Source organism: Neodiprion lecontei, chromosome 4, assembly GCF_021901455.1.
Source record: "Neodiprion lecontei isolate iyNeoLeco1 chromosome 4, iyNeoLeco1.1, whole genome shotgun sequence".
NCBI classification, from domain to species: domain Eukaryota; kingdom Metazoa; phylum Arthropoda; class Insecta; order Hymenoptera; family Diprionidae; genus Neodiprion; species Neodiprion lecontei.
Window position 1 is genome coordinate 21,524,589 of NC_060263.1, and position 16,395 is coordinate 21,540,983.

Sequence of the window (16,395 nt, forward strand, 5' to 3'; positions counted from 1 at the left end):
ATACTTCACTTGCGACCAGCTAAAACAACGTTTCGATTCTATGCCTATGAAAATTCAAGATCGAGACAGCAAATGAAAAGTTGTTGGAATAATTATGAATACTTATGTCATGGAATACATCGAGCGCGCGTCGAATAGAATCCCATTTCGAAATGAATAATTCTTCTCTTTTCATATCATAGCTAATCTGGTGATATAGGTAAATAGGATGGTTGGAGGTGTTCGGAAATGGTAGGAGGTGGTCGGCGCTGGCAGAAGGTGATAGGGGGTGCTCGAAAGTGGCCATTGATGGTCGGAGGTGGCAGGGGGAGGTAGGAGGCGTTCGAAAATGGTAGGACATTTCAAAAGTTAAAGTCGACGATGATCCGGTGCATCAAGTTTGTCGTTACAGATTTTCTTTTCCCATGAGGCATAGAGTATTCAACAACGATAATGCAGTCCTTAAAATTCATCATTCATCTCTGACTGGAAAGCTAATTCGCAAGGCGTGGTATTCTATTCTATTTGCATTATTAGAAAAATACCCGTACTCTACATACACTGTTTCTAATCTTTTGCTACATTTGGTTTAATCCCCATGCGTCCACAGCACGATTAGTCGGAAATGTTTTTGATTATCCATAATAAAATAAAAGAAGTAACAAAGCTTAAATTTATTGTCAAAGCTCTAATGAATACATCGAACTGCGGTCGAATCGATTCATTTATTATCTTCACATGACTTCTGTATATTTGATAAATTATTCCTAAATACATTGAAACATATGTATTTATAATGAAATATCATGCAATGGGCTGTGTAAACTATAAACTATAATTTCTATCGAATAGCTGCTTTTATGTCAACAGGGCTTTGAGACTCAGTTCAGTTCGTCCTCCTCCTCGTCCACCTCCGACCACCTCTAACAATCGTCAACCACCTCGAACAACCACCGATAACCACCTCGGGTTGTATCTGGAATAGCAATAAATATTTTCAGTATCAGAACACATCAAAAATATTACGTGAGGATTAATATTTGTAAAGTGCTGGAATAAATTTTTTCTGGCACTATTCGGACGCAATTTTGCGAGACAAATCGATTAAGCGCAGTCCCGATACGCTGCGAGCAGCGGATAAAAAGTTACAGCCAAAAAACCAGAACCTCAGATTTTGACATTTTTCAGCAGGCGCATTTTCCTTCGTAACTTCTTTCCTGTTGATCCCACGCTCTTTTCGCTGCGTTCTCTGAGTTCCTGGGGATCCAATAAGTCAGGAAAGGGTCATACAAGTCGAATTTGAGACCATAAATTTTTGGCTCCAAAAATAAAGAAAAAAGTAAGGCTAACCCCTTTGCATTTCTGGCGAAAATTTTCGCGATTTTCAAAAGTGCTGGAATAAATTAATTGTGGCACTATTCCGACGTAATTTTGCAAGAGGAATCGATTGGGCGCAGTCCCAATGCGCTGCGAGCAAAATATCAGAAGTTAGAGCCGAAAAACCAGAACCTGTGTTTTTGATATTTTTCAGCTGGTGCTCTTTTCTTCGTACTGTCTCTGCTGTTAGTCCCACGCTCTTTTCGCTGCGTTTTCTGAGTTCCTGGACATTCAATTAGTCAGAGAAGGGTCATACAAATCAAATCCACGACCAAACATTTTTAGGAAAAACTGATAGGAAAACAGTGTATAATACGCAGTCTTCAATAATATGACAACTTTATATAGCCTGAAAGTCAGATTCACCTGAAAATAATTAGATTTCAGCGGAAAAGATTTATTATATCGTACGAGGTAAAGTAAATAAAAATCTCCAACAGCATGTGAATATTTATAATTATTAAATATTTCATTATTACAAATCGTTCAGATACATTTTCGTAACGTAGCAATCAGGTAAATAATACAAATAAATCACCAAATCATATTCAACAATATCCTAGCACTCCATCTCGAAAAATTTATAGATGCAGAAATTTAAGTATGGACCCTCCCAATTTAAGTTACGAAGCTTTCATAGTTTATCCATACATTTTTTCTCTCTCTTTCTCTTCCTAGTCGTTGGTATTGCTTATTTCACTTTCGGTTTTTTTGTTTTAATTACAGAAACATCATGAGAGCATAATATATTACAACACCCTTGGTAGAATTTGGAGGAATCTAATAAAACTATACTTTGATGAGCCAGTGATTCAAAGGACGTGTCCTCGTGTGCTCAATACATCATCCAACCAATTTATCTCATACAGATTCATGCTTTTTCTCTCTTTTTATAGTGCCGGAAAGCATGCACAACATACACTCACGGATAACTGTCCATTTTTATTATGGCTAAACTATTTCCACTCATAACAGATATTGAGAAGATTTATAATATCCAATCATATTGTATTTGCATCTCTGATCCTAAGCTTAATTCTCAAATTCCTGATTCCAGGCCAAGTTGACACGCTTGCGGGTATGGGCATTTGCAAACTTATCAACTCATCAATAACTAAACAACAATTGGAATTTCGATTTCGAAATATAATATACGTACCTATATTCAACTAATTTTGACCGAAACGTAAAATTTGTCTCCACATTAGAGAAGATAAAATTCGAAGAAAGCGCAACATCAATTGCTTGAATATAAAAATACTCTAAAAAATAATATACTAGAATTAAATTTCCACGCCTTAAAAAATTCAAATTTCGATTAGCTCAACAATTTTTAGATTTCTTCATAATATGATTTTCTGATCATAAGCCTGCTAGTCCATCTGGGGACAAGCAAGCTAAAAATACCTTTTACAAATATCTTAATATTTTATGGATATGGAAGTACTATTAAAATACTAAGATTTTGCAAGTTTCAGACTTGAATCTCAATTGGATTATAAGAATGAAAAAAAATTAATAAAATACATGAAATTGATTTTCTTTCAGGGTTGACTTGACCGATTTGTTCGAACTTCAATAGTTGCCAATTATACTCTTATTTTTATATAATGTATGTATGTACCTGTAATAATAACTACTTATCGTCAAGATATTCATAAAAGGCAATTTTAGCTTATCCCCCTATGACCTTTTTCTCACACTTGTGTGTCATTACAGCTTAGATTTTCAATCGTCTCTAACTTTTTCTTGTATTTTAAATTCCATGTTCAGTTCTATACATACCAGTACTTACTAGCAAGTATAAAGTATCGAAGTAATTGTCACTATCGCTGCATTTAAATAGTATCCAAACAATCCAGATATATGGCATTCGTAAATTTTTTAAATTTGAAGGCATTTTCTTTAGTTGTAAACTATTTGAATTGACAACATGCAGTGTGCAAGTACACCGTACGTTTGTATTATTCAAACTTTGCTCTATATAGAACTGGCTCTAATAATTTCTATCAATCTTTATAATATTACTGAACATGTACGATACCTTATATTTGGATCTATATTTTATAAAACTCTAAATACGTATGTCTGTATACGCAAATGAGATGTAAATATGCGGTACATTTCAAATGCGCGCTAGCCTCAGGTCAAAACTTTACAGGATACAAATTAACTTACAATACTGTTTGAAAATCATTTGACAATAAAATTTATGTAATATTGCCGAATAAATCTAGCTGCTTTGAAACAACTGTTAAGGCTCGACAGAAATTTGGAATGAAAAAGTCTTCAACAAAATGAGGAAACAAAAAACAATAGGTTTATATTTTATAAATAATTACCGTTTACAACTATTGCGGTTAGAACTGAAATGTTTTGTTCAACTGAGAAAAGAGCAACGATTTTTACAGTGATAAATGAAATCTAAAGTTTTGTAATTACATGGAAGGCTTGTAAGTGACATTCTATGTAAGCGGAAACTCTCTCTCAGGGTTACGTTGAGAAATCGAAATCAGAAGCTGTGAATCATTTATACTTTACAGTTGAGTTATGTAAGTATGATTCCTCAATAGATTAATTTTTATACTTCATGTAACATATATATGTATCTATATTATTTTTACAGATATATAGGGTACTTTCCTTGAGGCAACACATGTGAAGTATCTCGTACTCCACATTTGCAATTTCAAAAAAAAAACCCTGCACATGTATGTAATATATAATGTAATTTATATTTAAAACAATATTAATGTAACCATATATATTTCTTTAAATCAGCTTGTCTTACTATGCAGTGCTTGCAAATAATCGACCCTTTTTCATAGTCATGTGTTTAATCATCAACAATTTCAAATTAAAACAGATAACATAACGTATAGTTAGTGGATCAAATCGTTATTTTAACGTAAGTACGTAAAAGCGTGAAGCAGTCTCTCACTGGGCTGAATAGTCCCTGTGTAACAAAAAAAAAAGTAGGGTAATTGTATGAACATCTGTCTTCCACATGATCGATGCAACTACTGTTTGTTACGTTGAAATTTGCACAATACGCAATTCAATATACTAAATGTGAATATAATCATCCATTGCTCAACACAGAGTAAAGCATATCATCGATGAAACTTTTTTTTTAAGTTGACCCTGGAATGGTAACTAAAATAATTGTGGCCACTGTTTGCTACTGAACAAAATCTCTTAGACTTATAGGTACCATTTCTAAGGTAAAAATTTTTTTAATGAATAACTCCATGTATACCAGTGATGAATTCACTTGTCCTTATGGTTAGTTCAAATTATCACTACATATAACAATAGGAATCAATTGTCCATCATCATTATAATTTTAGTATGATTGAGTAAAGTAATTCAGACTTAGATCCAAAGTAGTTGTAAGCTTAAACCGTAGTCTTATGGGCTTACCTCATACTTGCCTAGAGAGCAAATAAGGACTTGTCTTGATCTTTATTAATTTGGCGCTGAGCATTTGTATTAGTAGTCGTCGCGGTAGTCGTAGGAGGTATGGTGGGTAGCGCTTCGGCTGCAGCTGCTCTCTCAGCTAGGAATCTTTCAAACTCAAATGATGTTAATGATTCCTGGTCACCTTGGGCACCGGGCTGAAATTAGAGTAGGAGAAACCAATTCATCATCATGGTTAGGGAAAATGGTTGTGGTGTTATAATTTTTTCAGTTAGTTTACAATTCCCAAACTATCACATATGTGACTCTGAATTTATATGCCCTGAATTACAACATACATGCGAATAACAATTTTTACCATGAGTGCTGACAAGTCTTCTGTACTAGATAAAAATATTGTTGAATTAATACATAACATGATTTTTCCAACTCGACAATCGCAGTTTGAGATATTTATAAAACGAGTAGTGAGGAATTTCGGATACATCAGAATTTACCAAAACTCCATGAAACTCCAAGGTGATCCTTCGGTTTCTTTTCATAAACGAGTAGTACCCTAGTACCCTTTGAGTGTGCACAAGTCACTCCAAATTCAATTTGTCTTTGGATTGGTAAAAACTAAACTCTGCACTTACTAGGCTTTGATGAACGTAGTCCACGGTTTACCAATATTACGGACCCTTGTTAAACAGTTTGAGCTTTACTGAGTTGATGGAAAGAGCAGTGGAACTAGTTTTCAAAAACTTCAATCAATCTGTCATGCAAATTTGACTGTACTGCAATTAATATGGATTGAACTTGACGGATAACCAAATATTGTAGAACGTGTAGGACACATATATAGAATATATTGAATAGAACGTAACATAGGGCAAGAACATAATCAAATTACACATCTGAAGGAAGAAAGTGAAGGCTATTAAAATACAAGTTCACAAATAAGAAGTTAATCACTCACCGTACGATCCAACCAAGCAGCCATCTCGTTGAATTCAGATTCTTGGTTTAGCTGAGCAACAGAAGAAAACAAACATTCAGCAAAACCAAATACCAAGGCAAGCAGAAAAAGATGTATCAACTGTGCCTAAAAATTGACATCACGTTTTGAAACCAGAGTAAAGACACAAGTAACCGACGATTGTCTTTTAATAAAATAGAAAGTTAAAATAGGATCCTTATTTTGGTAGCATGGTAAAAAAAAGAAAAACCTTGGCAATTACTGTACAAAAACTTTGATTTAGTAGATATTAAGTCGGTGAAAAAATCACGATTTTTGTATGATCAGAGCATTTTACAAACATTACAAAAAAAAGCCAACATTGTTACACAACATTGAATAGAGTACAATTACGACGAAAAAAAGACAAAATCACAACATCAATCCTGAAAATGTTGCAACAGTTAGTAAACAAGCAATTAAAATCATTCTCAGCACAATACCGAACCTGTTGTAAATTTGTATACCGTATTGTTCCGAATATAAGCCGAGGTTTTTTGTCGTTGACAGCATCCACCAAAATCGTCGTCGTCTTATACGCGCACCCGTCTTATGTGTTGGTAATTAAGAAAAACAGCCTGAAATACTATCTTAGAATTGGGGGTCGGTATATATTCGAAACAATACTGTATCTAATTATGTAGAGTAATATTGCTCAAGTTTTGTTTTTGAAAAGCTCGACAATACCTACATTAAACTGGCTGAAGAATTGTCACAATGTAGTTATAATGAATGACTGAAATATTATCAGAGGTTACTATTACGTACAACAGTTGCAGGAGCAGCGGTTGTTGTGTTCTGTGGTGGTTGATTAGGGTTATTTCGATTAAGAATGGCTGAGCTTAGACTTCCCCCGCTCACCGGCTGTTCGGCATTATCCTCGTATCTGCTACTACTGCAAAAAAAGCAATATATTATTGCGTCAACTCTAACAAATCATTAGACGGAATAGATTTGAATCAAATAGTTATAGATAACAACCAAGCAGCGCATGTTAATCACACAGGGTACAACGCATGAAGTTAAGTGCGAGCACACTGATTGCATTGCCTCATCACAAATGTTGCGTACGTCGCATAGTGGGTAGGTAATACACAATTAATTCGGTAAAGAATAATTCTGTCACTTCGATAAATTATTCACTATAAATAATCATGCTAGCTGTAATCCAAGATTTTAAAAAACTATGCTTGACAAATAGATTGCTAATGTTATCAAGTTACAAAGTTTGATATATAAATTTCTACACGTTCATTTCTGTTTCAATAGTTGCAAGGGTTTAAATCTGTGTGATTCTGTGAACAATATTATTCTGTAAGATTCTATTAGCTTTTTCAACTGGTTACACCAGTGCACACCAGGTGTACACTGAAATCATCATACACTGTGTTATACTTGTATGCTGCGTTATAATGCTGGATACACATTCTACGTACCATTTTTGACTGACAAGATCGGTACAAAAATGGTGTGCGATTTTTACCCGAAGTGCAAAAGCTTGTGCCAGTGCAATGTAAATATGGCTACATGCATAACCAAGGTCAAGACAGAATGTGTATTGCAAGGTAGTATTAAGTTTGGTTTTGTAAGATTTTTCGTTGCATTTACATATATAACGACGTCAAAATAACAAAATTAATTTAGTATACAGCAATTTGGTATAAAACCAAGTTCTAATACCAAGCAGTACACCACAAGTTCCATCATGATTCCAGTCATGGGGGTAGCCATATTTACCTTCATCAATTCCGGGGTAAAGTTTAGATTTTATAAATCATAGACTACAATTATTTCGGTAAAGTATATATATTTTTTTTTCTTTTTTCATGCAACATATAACATGTATAAAAAATAAATATGTTTCAGTCCTCAATACAATCGCACGACGTGAAAGTATTACGTATTGCACGAGCACGACAATCACGATTTGTGACTCATATAAATTTCAATTGAGGATATATGTGTTCGCTCGTCTGAACGCACATTATGTAGGATAATTCTCATACGTCCTACCAACATGCACACACTATGTGAACATTCTGTTATCTGGGTAAATCAAGTCATCTTAAGATATTACAATACACCATGAACCAACTTAGAATTTGTAATAAAAGTGATAAGTTTTGTTTCACCAGTATACCGATTTAACAAAAATCATAAGCCAAAATAATTCAGTAATGGAAAAGACTGTAAAAATCTGAAGAATACTCCTAGGGTAGCTGTTATTAGACAATTATTAGTTACATAAAATATTCGTTTTGATTACCTATTTTTCGTTGTTTCGTAAGTAGCAGTACGTGATTGGGCAAACATGTCAAATTCGTCATTGTCACCCTCTTTTTCCTTAGGCTTCTCTTTTCGCGAATCACTTGCTCTCGGAGCGCCATCCACCACACCTATACACACAAAGTAAAATGATACATAATTAGCTTTGTTTTCAGATTAAACAATTACTGAACACATTCTGGTAAAATGATAATGATTGAGAAAATCTCTGATACAAAAATTGGTGAAATATAACAACGTGTTACAGTCGTTTTTAATCACGTACTAGACCCTACAATTAAAGTAATGAATAACCATTCAATTGAAAGATTTGTTCTTTGATAATATTTTGTGAAACTGTATACTTTCAAATACAATTTTTATTCTAAACTGGGTATAAAAATATGAATATGATGCAATTTCCTAAATTGACTAAAAATAACTTGCATCATTTCATTAATACTAGTTTACACTGCCCGAAAGTTCTGCCCCACACTACTATTGCCAAAATCAGGTTTTATATTGAAATATCTGTGATCACAGAGAATTCTATAGCACATATGAGAAAAGGGAGCTCAGTTGAATTAAACATTCCCTAGACCGATATGAATCGAATTTGGTCAAAAACAAGTGGCTAAAATGTTGACGTAGTTCTTAGACTTACTGATGCTTGCTAATTCTTTTCCCAAGCTGTCTGTTCCGTCTGATAAGTCGATTAGTGATTCAGCTTCACGTTTGCTCAACACAGGAGCGGCATTAACACGTGCATTATTTGGTGGTTGGCCAATGGTCTGTGCCAATATAGTACTAGGAGGTGTTGCCTTATTTTTCGTGTATCGGGTGTAACGCAGAAACAAGTTGTTAAGTTCGTCATTCACACGAAGCAATTCAGCAGTCATTTCATCATGGGCGAGCTTACCAATTAATTCTACAACTCGTTCTTGCATCGCTTTGCAGGTGGAATGCAGCTCCTAAAATATTAATGCAAATATTTAGAAGATTACAACTTTACTGAAAGTATATGGTGATAACTTGCTGCTACATTAAAATTCAAACAAGGAATACCAAAAATGAATTATTTAAACCATTTACCAAAGAATTATTAAATAAATAAATAAAAATTGGGTAAAATAATAAGTAAAGAAAATAACTGTCACTATACCGTAAGGAGTTCCAAGTCAGCTGGATCTGGTTGCTGATTAGCCGTTTGATTCGGATTGGTTAGATGCGTTAGCATCTCAGCAAGAACGCGCATATTACCCTGAACAACATCCAACTCACTCTGTAACTTGGCCAGCTGTGGTTCTGTAAGTTGAGCAGGCACATTGCTCCCTTGGACTGCCAGCGGCATGGGAGGTTGTTCACCTACCGGTGGGACTGCCAATGCCGTGGTCTGCTCACTTTCCGGTACACTCTGATAAGTCACTTTCTGTTGTTTATAAAGGTATTAAAAAAGTAAAGAACTAAACTTTAAACAAAAGCGTGAATTGCGATTTTATCTACAAACAACGAATAACTGTCCTATCTCTCCTTATCAAAATATCTGAAATCTTATAAATAAACTCGCTTCAGCTTGATGTCTGAGCTATGAGCTACATACATTGTAAATAGCTTATCAGGTACGAAAAAAATAATTCCTGATATACAATACGATCACGAAAAATATTGTCTCAAACAACATGTTTTTGGCGAACATAGCGATACGATCCACTTGAAAGGGTATTCGAAGCCTTGCTGAGAGAGATTGTATTTTCAATGAACAATGTATGATACATATGCATAGTAAATTGGTCAGAACTAGCATAGGTATATTTATATTTACCCTTTGGGGGGTAATTATTGGCGCCATAGCATCAAGATCAGTCATAGGAAATTCAATTCCTTTTTGTTTAAGCTCTTGATAAACTTGCACAACTCCTTGAGTATGAGGTTGATGACGAAAGGTTTCAGCCCACGCTTGAATGAGGCTCAATACTTTTTCTTGTACTGCTGTAGGCGGTTCATTTTTTGGACCAATTAATTTAACCAGCTCCAGTACAAACTCTCGTGAGCAAGCGAGCGCATGAAAACACTTGCCGCAGTTTTTCACACATGTTTCAAGAACCTGAAACGAATAAACCACAGTTGTTGATTTATAAAAAACTGTCCTGAGTTATCCCATTCTCAAAGCCAAATTTTTAGGAATTATTTCTTTGCGGTACAAATACGCGATATAACGACAATTGGAAGAAACTGTTGTTGCTATTGCTGTTCAAAAATATTTCATCTTCTACCACATAGAATAAAATATAATGCTTAAAACCTATAGGGGTGAATAATAATTACGTGCATGTTGGTAATTATGTTCAAGCCAGTGGTCAAAATTAGCTGCTATGCATACTAATGTTAGTTGAAAAAGATCATCAAAGCAAAATGATGTGAAGGCTCAGAATTCAAAATTTCTTCAAATCTCTAGAAAGTTTAATACATTTACAGAATCATAAGTATTGAATTGTACTACAGAACTCCATTTGGAAAAAGTTGAGTATGTTGAGTGACTAACTGGAACCACTAGGTTCAGCTTCATGACATTGTGCTGTTAAGGGAAAGAAAACTCTGTTTTTGCCCATAGCAGACAAATTAGAAGGACCAAATACTAACAGTGAGAGTGTACATAACGATGGTATAGTTCTTTCCAGCTGCTTGATTCAATCGCCGTCGAATAGCTTTAACTGCATCCCGAGGTCCGTCTTCAGTTTCGTTAATGATATCGCATATTTCCATATTAAGTGCCCAATTCTCACTTGGCAGGCTTCCATCTGTAGCTTGTTCTGCAATTTTATATCACAATGTCTCAATTATTCCAGTACACGTTGAGTTACAGTAACAGCGCATAATTGGTTCAATTTGTAGACATCATTTATATTCCTACTGCCACGCAGGCTGCGACATGCGAGTAAAAAATTTCAGCGAGTGGATTTTTTTGCAGATTTTTTGAATTCACTGAGAATAAGTTTCATCTAAAAATAGAATATAAACCTGTTAACAAGATCTAGTTTCAAGTGAATTGGATTCTATGGCAAGTGCCCATTAACAGACAATGATACAAGGTAATTTAATTATATTTTCAAGGAAATATAATTACTAATATAATTGCACCATTATTCAGAGGAATATTATTGCAAAAATTGTGATAAGTTTCCATCAGTTCACACCTTTGAAGCAGCTCAGTAAGAAAATATAGACAATAATAATTTACGCTAATTAAACGTTCCGCTTATGCTCCTGATAATTGACTACATAATTAGTGCACCTCAATGTTCATTAGTAAATCTAAGGTAACCAGAGGAAGAAGGGAATATAAAAAATAAAGAAAGAAAGGAAAGCTAAGGAGTGCTACAACAATGTGGTGCAGAAAATAATCAATAAAACAAAACAACTAAAAAAAATCGCGACACGCCAAGACAATAGTATTGAACGTTTACGTAATAATGCAGTAAGTAACCAATTAGGCGAATGAATATATGGTCAAAACAACAATGGCATGGAAAAAGCTAGGCTTATACGACGAACTATGAATCTCACCTATTCTCTGACCAACTGGCGTCGAAAATGGATTCACAGGTACACCGAAAAAAGACATTTTTTGTTCCTTTTATACCGTATTTGGATGTTAGAACTTTGCACACTGCCTCTCGGCTTACTGCCGCATAAGTAAGTAGCCTGACGGTAAATTTATCGGCAAATTGTTGTCGGACAGTAACAGTTTATCAAATTTTCACTCTCCCGATGTGTCACGTAGAGATAATCATATGACACCGTGGTAATGGAGTACTGCGCCTAGACGTCAAATCATGTTTTCCCCGACCAATGGTACTCCATTTTCCGTGACGCAGCTGCACTGGCTTCGCTAAATGACCGCCTATTGGCTCAAAAATCAAAATGGCCGCCTCGATTGAATGCTTGCTACGCATATTCAAACGCCTCGGAAGACGAGGCGTAAGTAATGCCTATAGTCAACATCGTTCGGATAATGAGTGTAATGAACTGGGATTCGTCAATTGCGTCTATATTTATTACGACAATTTCTTATTTTTAATATACATTTTGCCTGAAAACTGAGGCGTGATGCCATATTTACGATCGGATTTTCAAATCGGAGCAAAGTTTGAAATTCAACAATCACGAATTTTTATAATCTCATTTTCAAAGTTTTCGAATTCGATCATGCGAAAAAAAATGCTTTATCATTAAAATCTAATTGCTTTTAATTCGATTTAGTCTTGAATGTGCATTTTGTAACGTGGCAAAAACAAAGAATCGATATAGTAATGTTCAATGAGTCATGTCATCAGGCTCATTGCGACGAAAGTATAAATATCTATATCGCTATGGAAACGGGAAACTATTTTGTTGATATGAATACCAAGCAAATGTGAATTCTAAGGTTAAATTTTACATCAGACCATCCCACATTTTGAACTAGCTGATACGTGAATTTTGAATGCTAAAATTATTCACGTGAGTTAACGTTTCGTACAACTGCATACACCAGTTTCTTCATCGTTGTATTTCATTTAAACATACAAAATACAACGAAGAGTTTTTAGAACGCAGTATAAATTATGAAGACTGAAGACAAACCGATAATATTGCAAGAATCCGCAGAACCTGGGGTGATAGACCAAAAAATGCTCGTGGCTTTAATAATTGACCAAGGGCCAAAAAAGGAAGCTGGAAGATTGTTCGTAGAGGATGGGATAAACCTGGAAGAAGTGACAGAAATTCGAATCGAATTTCTTAGTAAGAAACCTATGGATATTATGTGGGATCCAACACGGGCGCGGTAGGGTGTCGAAAAAAAATTAATAAACGTCGATGGTCTTACATCGAGTGTACGAATATGAAGACTCGGAAAACTTCGTGCTAGCTGTTAAATTGTTTTTTTTTTTTTTGTAATGTAGTGTCGAATCCTATTTCAGAACAAAATAGTTCCTTATACTCATTACTTTTATCTTTTTTAGATATTTTAAATATAGACCACCTATGGTTAATGCCAAACTTGGTGAAATTAAAACTGAGCAACAACAAAATTGAAAGGATTGTTAACTTGGATGTCCTGATTAATTTAAAAGAGCTTGATCTGTCGTTCAACCATATCGAAACTATGGAGAATTTGAACCATTTGAAATGTTTGGAAATTTTATTGCTGTATGAGAATCAAATTAGTCTTATTCAGGGAATCGACGATTTGAATGAACTTACAATTTTCAGTATTGGAAATAACAATATTGCCGATTGGCATCATGTAATTCATTATTCTTCTACATAAGTTCTAATTTCGCATCATGTGTGTTATTGTTATTATTGTTATTTTTTTTTAACTTAGTCAATTATCACCTAGAAATTCTTATACTTTTTCAATCATTGAATCAACCAATCTTAAATTATCGCACTGTAATTAAATTATTATTGATAGCTATATGTAGGGCTCCAATTTGCTTAAATTTCATGGTCAGCATAATTGCTAAATTTTTACAGGTCATGTATTTACGGAAATTCAAAAAATTACGGAGTTTAAATGTCTCTGGAAATTCGTGCATGGAAAAAGAAGGATATTTGAACTATTTGATTGCCTTTATACCACAATTAATCTATCTTCAGTACAAAATGATAACGGACCGAGAACGCCAGGCTGCCGCTGATGAACATTAGTAAATTTCATATTTCCCGTAAATCGACAGAGTTAGATTGATTTGTAAAAATCCACTCATGCTCATAATTTAGAGTATTTTTAATACCGCCAGATATTGCAGGCCATCATGGGATATAAATATTATAGTAAAAGAATTGCAGGAAGAAATTAATAATGCATTGTTCAAGTTTTATCCTAGATGCGTTTAAACAGAATTAATGATAATCAGTTTGTATACTTAAATGTTTTAGTCGAATCATTAGTAATTTGTTGGAAGAAGAAGCTAAAGAACAAGAAAAGTTGGACAAGCAAGCAGCATTTGAGGAAAATGTTGCATTATTATCCATATCTTACGTGGAATATCTCGATGACGACTACTTGTTCAATAAAATGTTTGAAAAAGACAAGGGTAATTATGAAAGAAAGAAAATTTTCTCTTTTAATTCTTTTTGCTTTTATCAACAATATCTTAAATATTATTCTCTTTATCTTAAGACATCAATACTTTCTATTTGGCATCAAACTACGCTTATTCGTCTGGGATACGATTTTTTTTTTCGTTAATCTAGCCCTACTGGAAAAGTTTGAGAGGATTTGTAAGATTCTAATAGAATATTATAGAATGGATTTCAGAAACACCATAGACTTATCACTGTGTATCGTGTTTGTGGCTCGTATTCTATGATATTCTTTAATATCTAATCGTGATCTATCAATGCCTATCAGGCTTTTCAAGCAGAAAAATATTCAATAAATAAAATTTCCGTCTTAAGTGTGAATTTTACCATAATATTTGAAAATTGAATGTCTGAAAATATGTAAAATTCACATTTTGATTCAGAAATACTTCATTACAGAAGGTAACGACTTCTTAACACTCAGCGAAGATGCACGATCTGCATATGCGGAGTATAAAGTAAAGTTCATGGAACTTTGCAAAGATTTGTATGAACTGGGGCTAGCTGAACAAATCCGAAGGTCCAACGAAATAAAAATGTTTGAAGATTTAGTCACTAAAGGTGAAGACGACATTCAGAAAGATTCCCAAATGTAAGTACCAGATATACCTTACATAATTCATATAATAATAATATGAATATAAAGTGTATAATCGCAAATGTCAATAATTAGTAAAAATAAATCACAGATTTCGTCAATTATTCATACTATTAAAACAATTTCACAATAAATGAGACTTTCATTAAATTACAAGTATAAATACACAAAAAAATGCTAATCATATTCTTCGGACAAATAAATTTATTAGCATTTCTTTCAATTGAAATTTTTTTGTATAAAGGATGATGGATGAAATAATGGATAGAAAGGCTGAAATCTTAGCAGACGTAAAAGCACTTATGCAATCAATGACTGAAGAGTTGGAGACTGAAGTTCTCGAAGAAAAATTAGACAAAGCTCGTCAGCTGTCCGAAGAATTCAGTGACTTGGTGGCTAGAACCTGGACAAAGCTCATGCACAAGGAAGTGATTCTTCATGACCAAATGGAAGTGTGTATCCATTTATTTATCACTGGTGTTGAATGAATTACTGGTATTCCTTTCAGCTATTCATATAGTTTCACACAAGGCAAAGTTAGTCATACATGATAAACATTTGATTTGGATTGCACAAGTAATCAGAGTTCTCCAAATACCTCCTATTGCTTAATAAAACTAATATTGACCGAGCAAATCAATTAGACACACTTGCGACGTTTGACCTGCAGCTTTTTATAAGTATTGATTGCAACAAATACTGATAATTATATATTAACAATGACATATCTGCAGGATATAAACGAAGTGTTCAAACAGCATATGACAGATATGGTTGGATCGTTCTTAGAAGCAGCCCAGAATATATTCTCATTAATGAGAAATCTGGAAGCCGAATATACCGACAACATTGCTGGAATAGCTAGTGTTGTTATGAATACAAGTCAGGCTACGGAAGATAGTAAAATGTCACCTAGTGTAACGGATATAATCGGTGATAAGGACATTTTGAATAACAATTTGGCAGCATCCCATGATCTACATCTCCAGGTATGCTTATATGCTTATTTGAGTGCACGAATAAATATTAAGCTATTTAAAATCAACAAATGTCGTTTTTCATCGCTTACGTTTTTCGAGCAGTTGCATAATGATCAAAACAACATGATAAATGACATGGGCTCTCATAAAATTCTTTTAAATTCTGCTTATTCAGATCATCGATGGGCGTGAAGATCGTCTAACAAGTCGACTTAATGGTTGGCTTGAAGGGAAGATTGAAAAATTGGCAGAGTAAGTAGCAGCATAACTATTGAGATAATTTAAACCACAAATATCCAAGATACACGAGATCTGTCTCGTTTTTAAAATAGACTGTAGACTGTAGAATTTGTGACCTATATTTTTCGAGTAGTAACCATATTAGTAAAGTCGAGGTGGTCTTCGTTTTTCTGTTTTAAGGAATGAAAGTAACCGGAACCGTCAGAAGATACTAGAAATTTCCCATTTTCTTGAGTGTCAACGGGAAGAATTTGATGCACTACAATTACAGCAGCCGTTATACGTGAACACTGACGATCCAGATATTGCTGCAGTACTTGAGCAATAAAACATAAAGCAACTGATTTCTTATAAAGCCAGTTTGTTTCATAATACTGTGAACAAAATGAATTAAATGTATAAACAAT

General features: G+C 34.1%; 2 protein-coding genes across 6 annotated transcripts; one reads left to right on the top strand and one right to left on the bottom strand.

The window, feature by feature from the left end:
- Positions 1 to 1,794: 1,794 nt before the first annotated feature.
- LOC107226797 (TOM1-like protein 2) lies at positions 1,795 to 11,836 on the bottom strand. Of its 3 annotated transcripts, none has more exons than XM_015667729.2 (10): positions 11,603 to 11,836; positions 10,679 to 10,848; positions 9,861 to 10,142; positions 9,201 to 9,452; positions 8,703 to 9,009; positions 8,040 to 8,169; positions 6,542 to 6,668; positions 5,735 to 5,785; positions 4,780 to 4,973; positions 1,795 to 4,312 (listed from the first exon to the last, which is right to left on the bottom strand). In XM_015667729.2, the coding sequence occupies exons 1-9, from the start codon at positions 11,658 to 11,660 to the stop codon at positions 4,791 to 4,793; spliced, it is 1,560 nt and encodes a 519-aa protein (XP_015523215.1). In that variant the 5' UTR covers positions 11,661 to 11,836; the 3' UTR covers positions 1,795 to 4,312; positions 4,780 to 4,790. The 3 variants fall into 3 exon arrangements, with proteins under 3 accessions (XP_015523215.1, XP_015523209.1, XP_046594919.1); XM_015667723.2 differs by having other exon boundaries at positions 9,201 to 9,467; positions 11,603 to 11,835; XM_046738963.1 differs by lacking the exon at positions 11,603 to 11,836 and adding an exon at positions 11,233 to 11,373 and having other exon boundaries at positions 9,201 to 9,467.
- Positions 11,837 to 11,916: 80 nt separating this feature from the next.
- LOC107226790 (dynein regulatory complex subunit 3) lies at positions 11,917 to 16,389 on the top strand. 3 transcript variants are annotated; one of them, XM_046738958.1, is made up of 10 exons: positions 11,917 to 12,016; positions 12,628 to 12,820; positions 13,042 to 13,325; positions 13,559 to 13,731; positions 13,964 to 14,121; positions 14,570 to 14,762; positions 15,013 to 15,220; positions 15,503 to 15,757; positions 15,924 to 16,000; positions 16,169 to 16,389. In XM_046738958.1, the coding sequence occupies exons 2-10, from the start codon at positions 12,643 to 12,645 to the stop codon at positions 16,314 to 16,316; spliced, it is 1,674 nt and encodes a 557-aa protein (XP_046594914.1). In that variant the 5' UTR covers positions 11,917 to 12,016; positions 12,628 to 12,642; the 3' UTR covers positions 16,317 to 16,389. The 3 variants fall into 3 exon arrangements, with proteins under 3 accessions (XP_046594914.1, XP_046594915.1, XP_015523196.2); XM_046738959.1 differs by lacking the exon at positions 11,917 to 12,016 and adding an exon at positions 12,036 to 12,538; XM_015667710.2 differs by lacking the exon at positions 11,917 to 12,016 and adding an exon at positions 12,036 to 12,538 and having other exon boundaries at positions 12,635 to 12,820.
- The last annotated feature ends 6 nt before the right edge of the window (positions 16,390 to 16,395 follow it).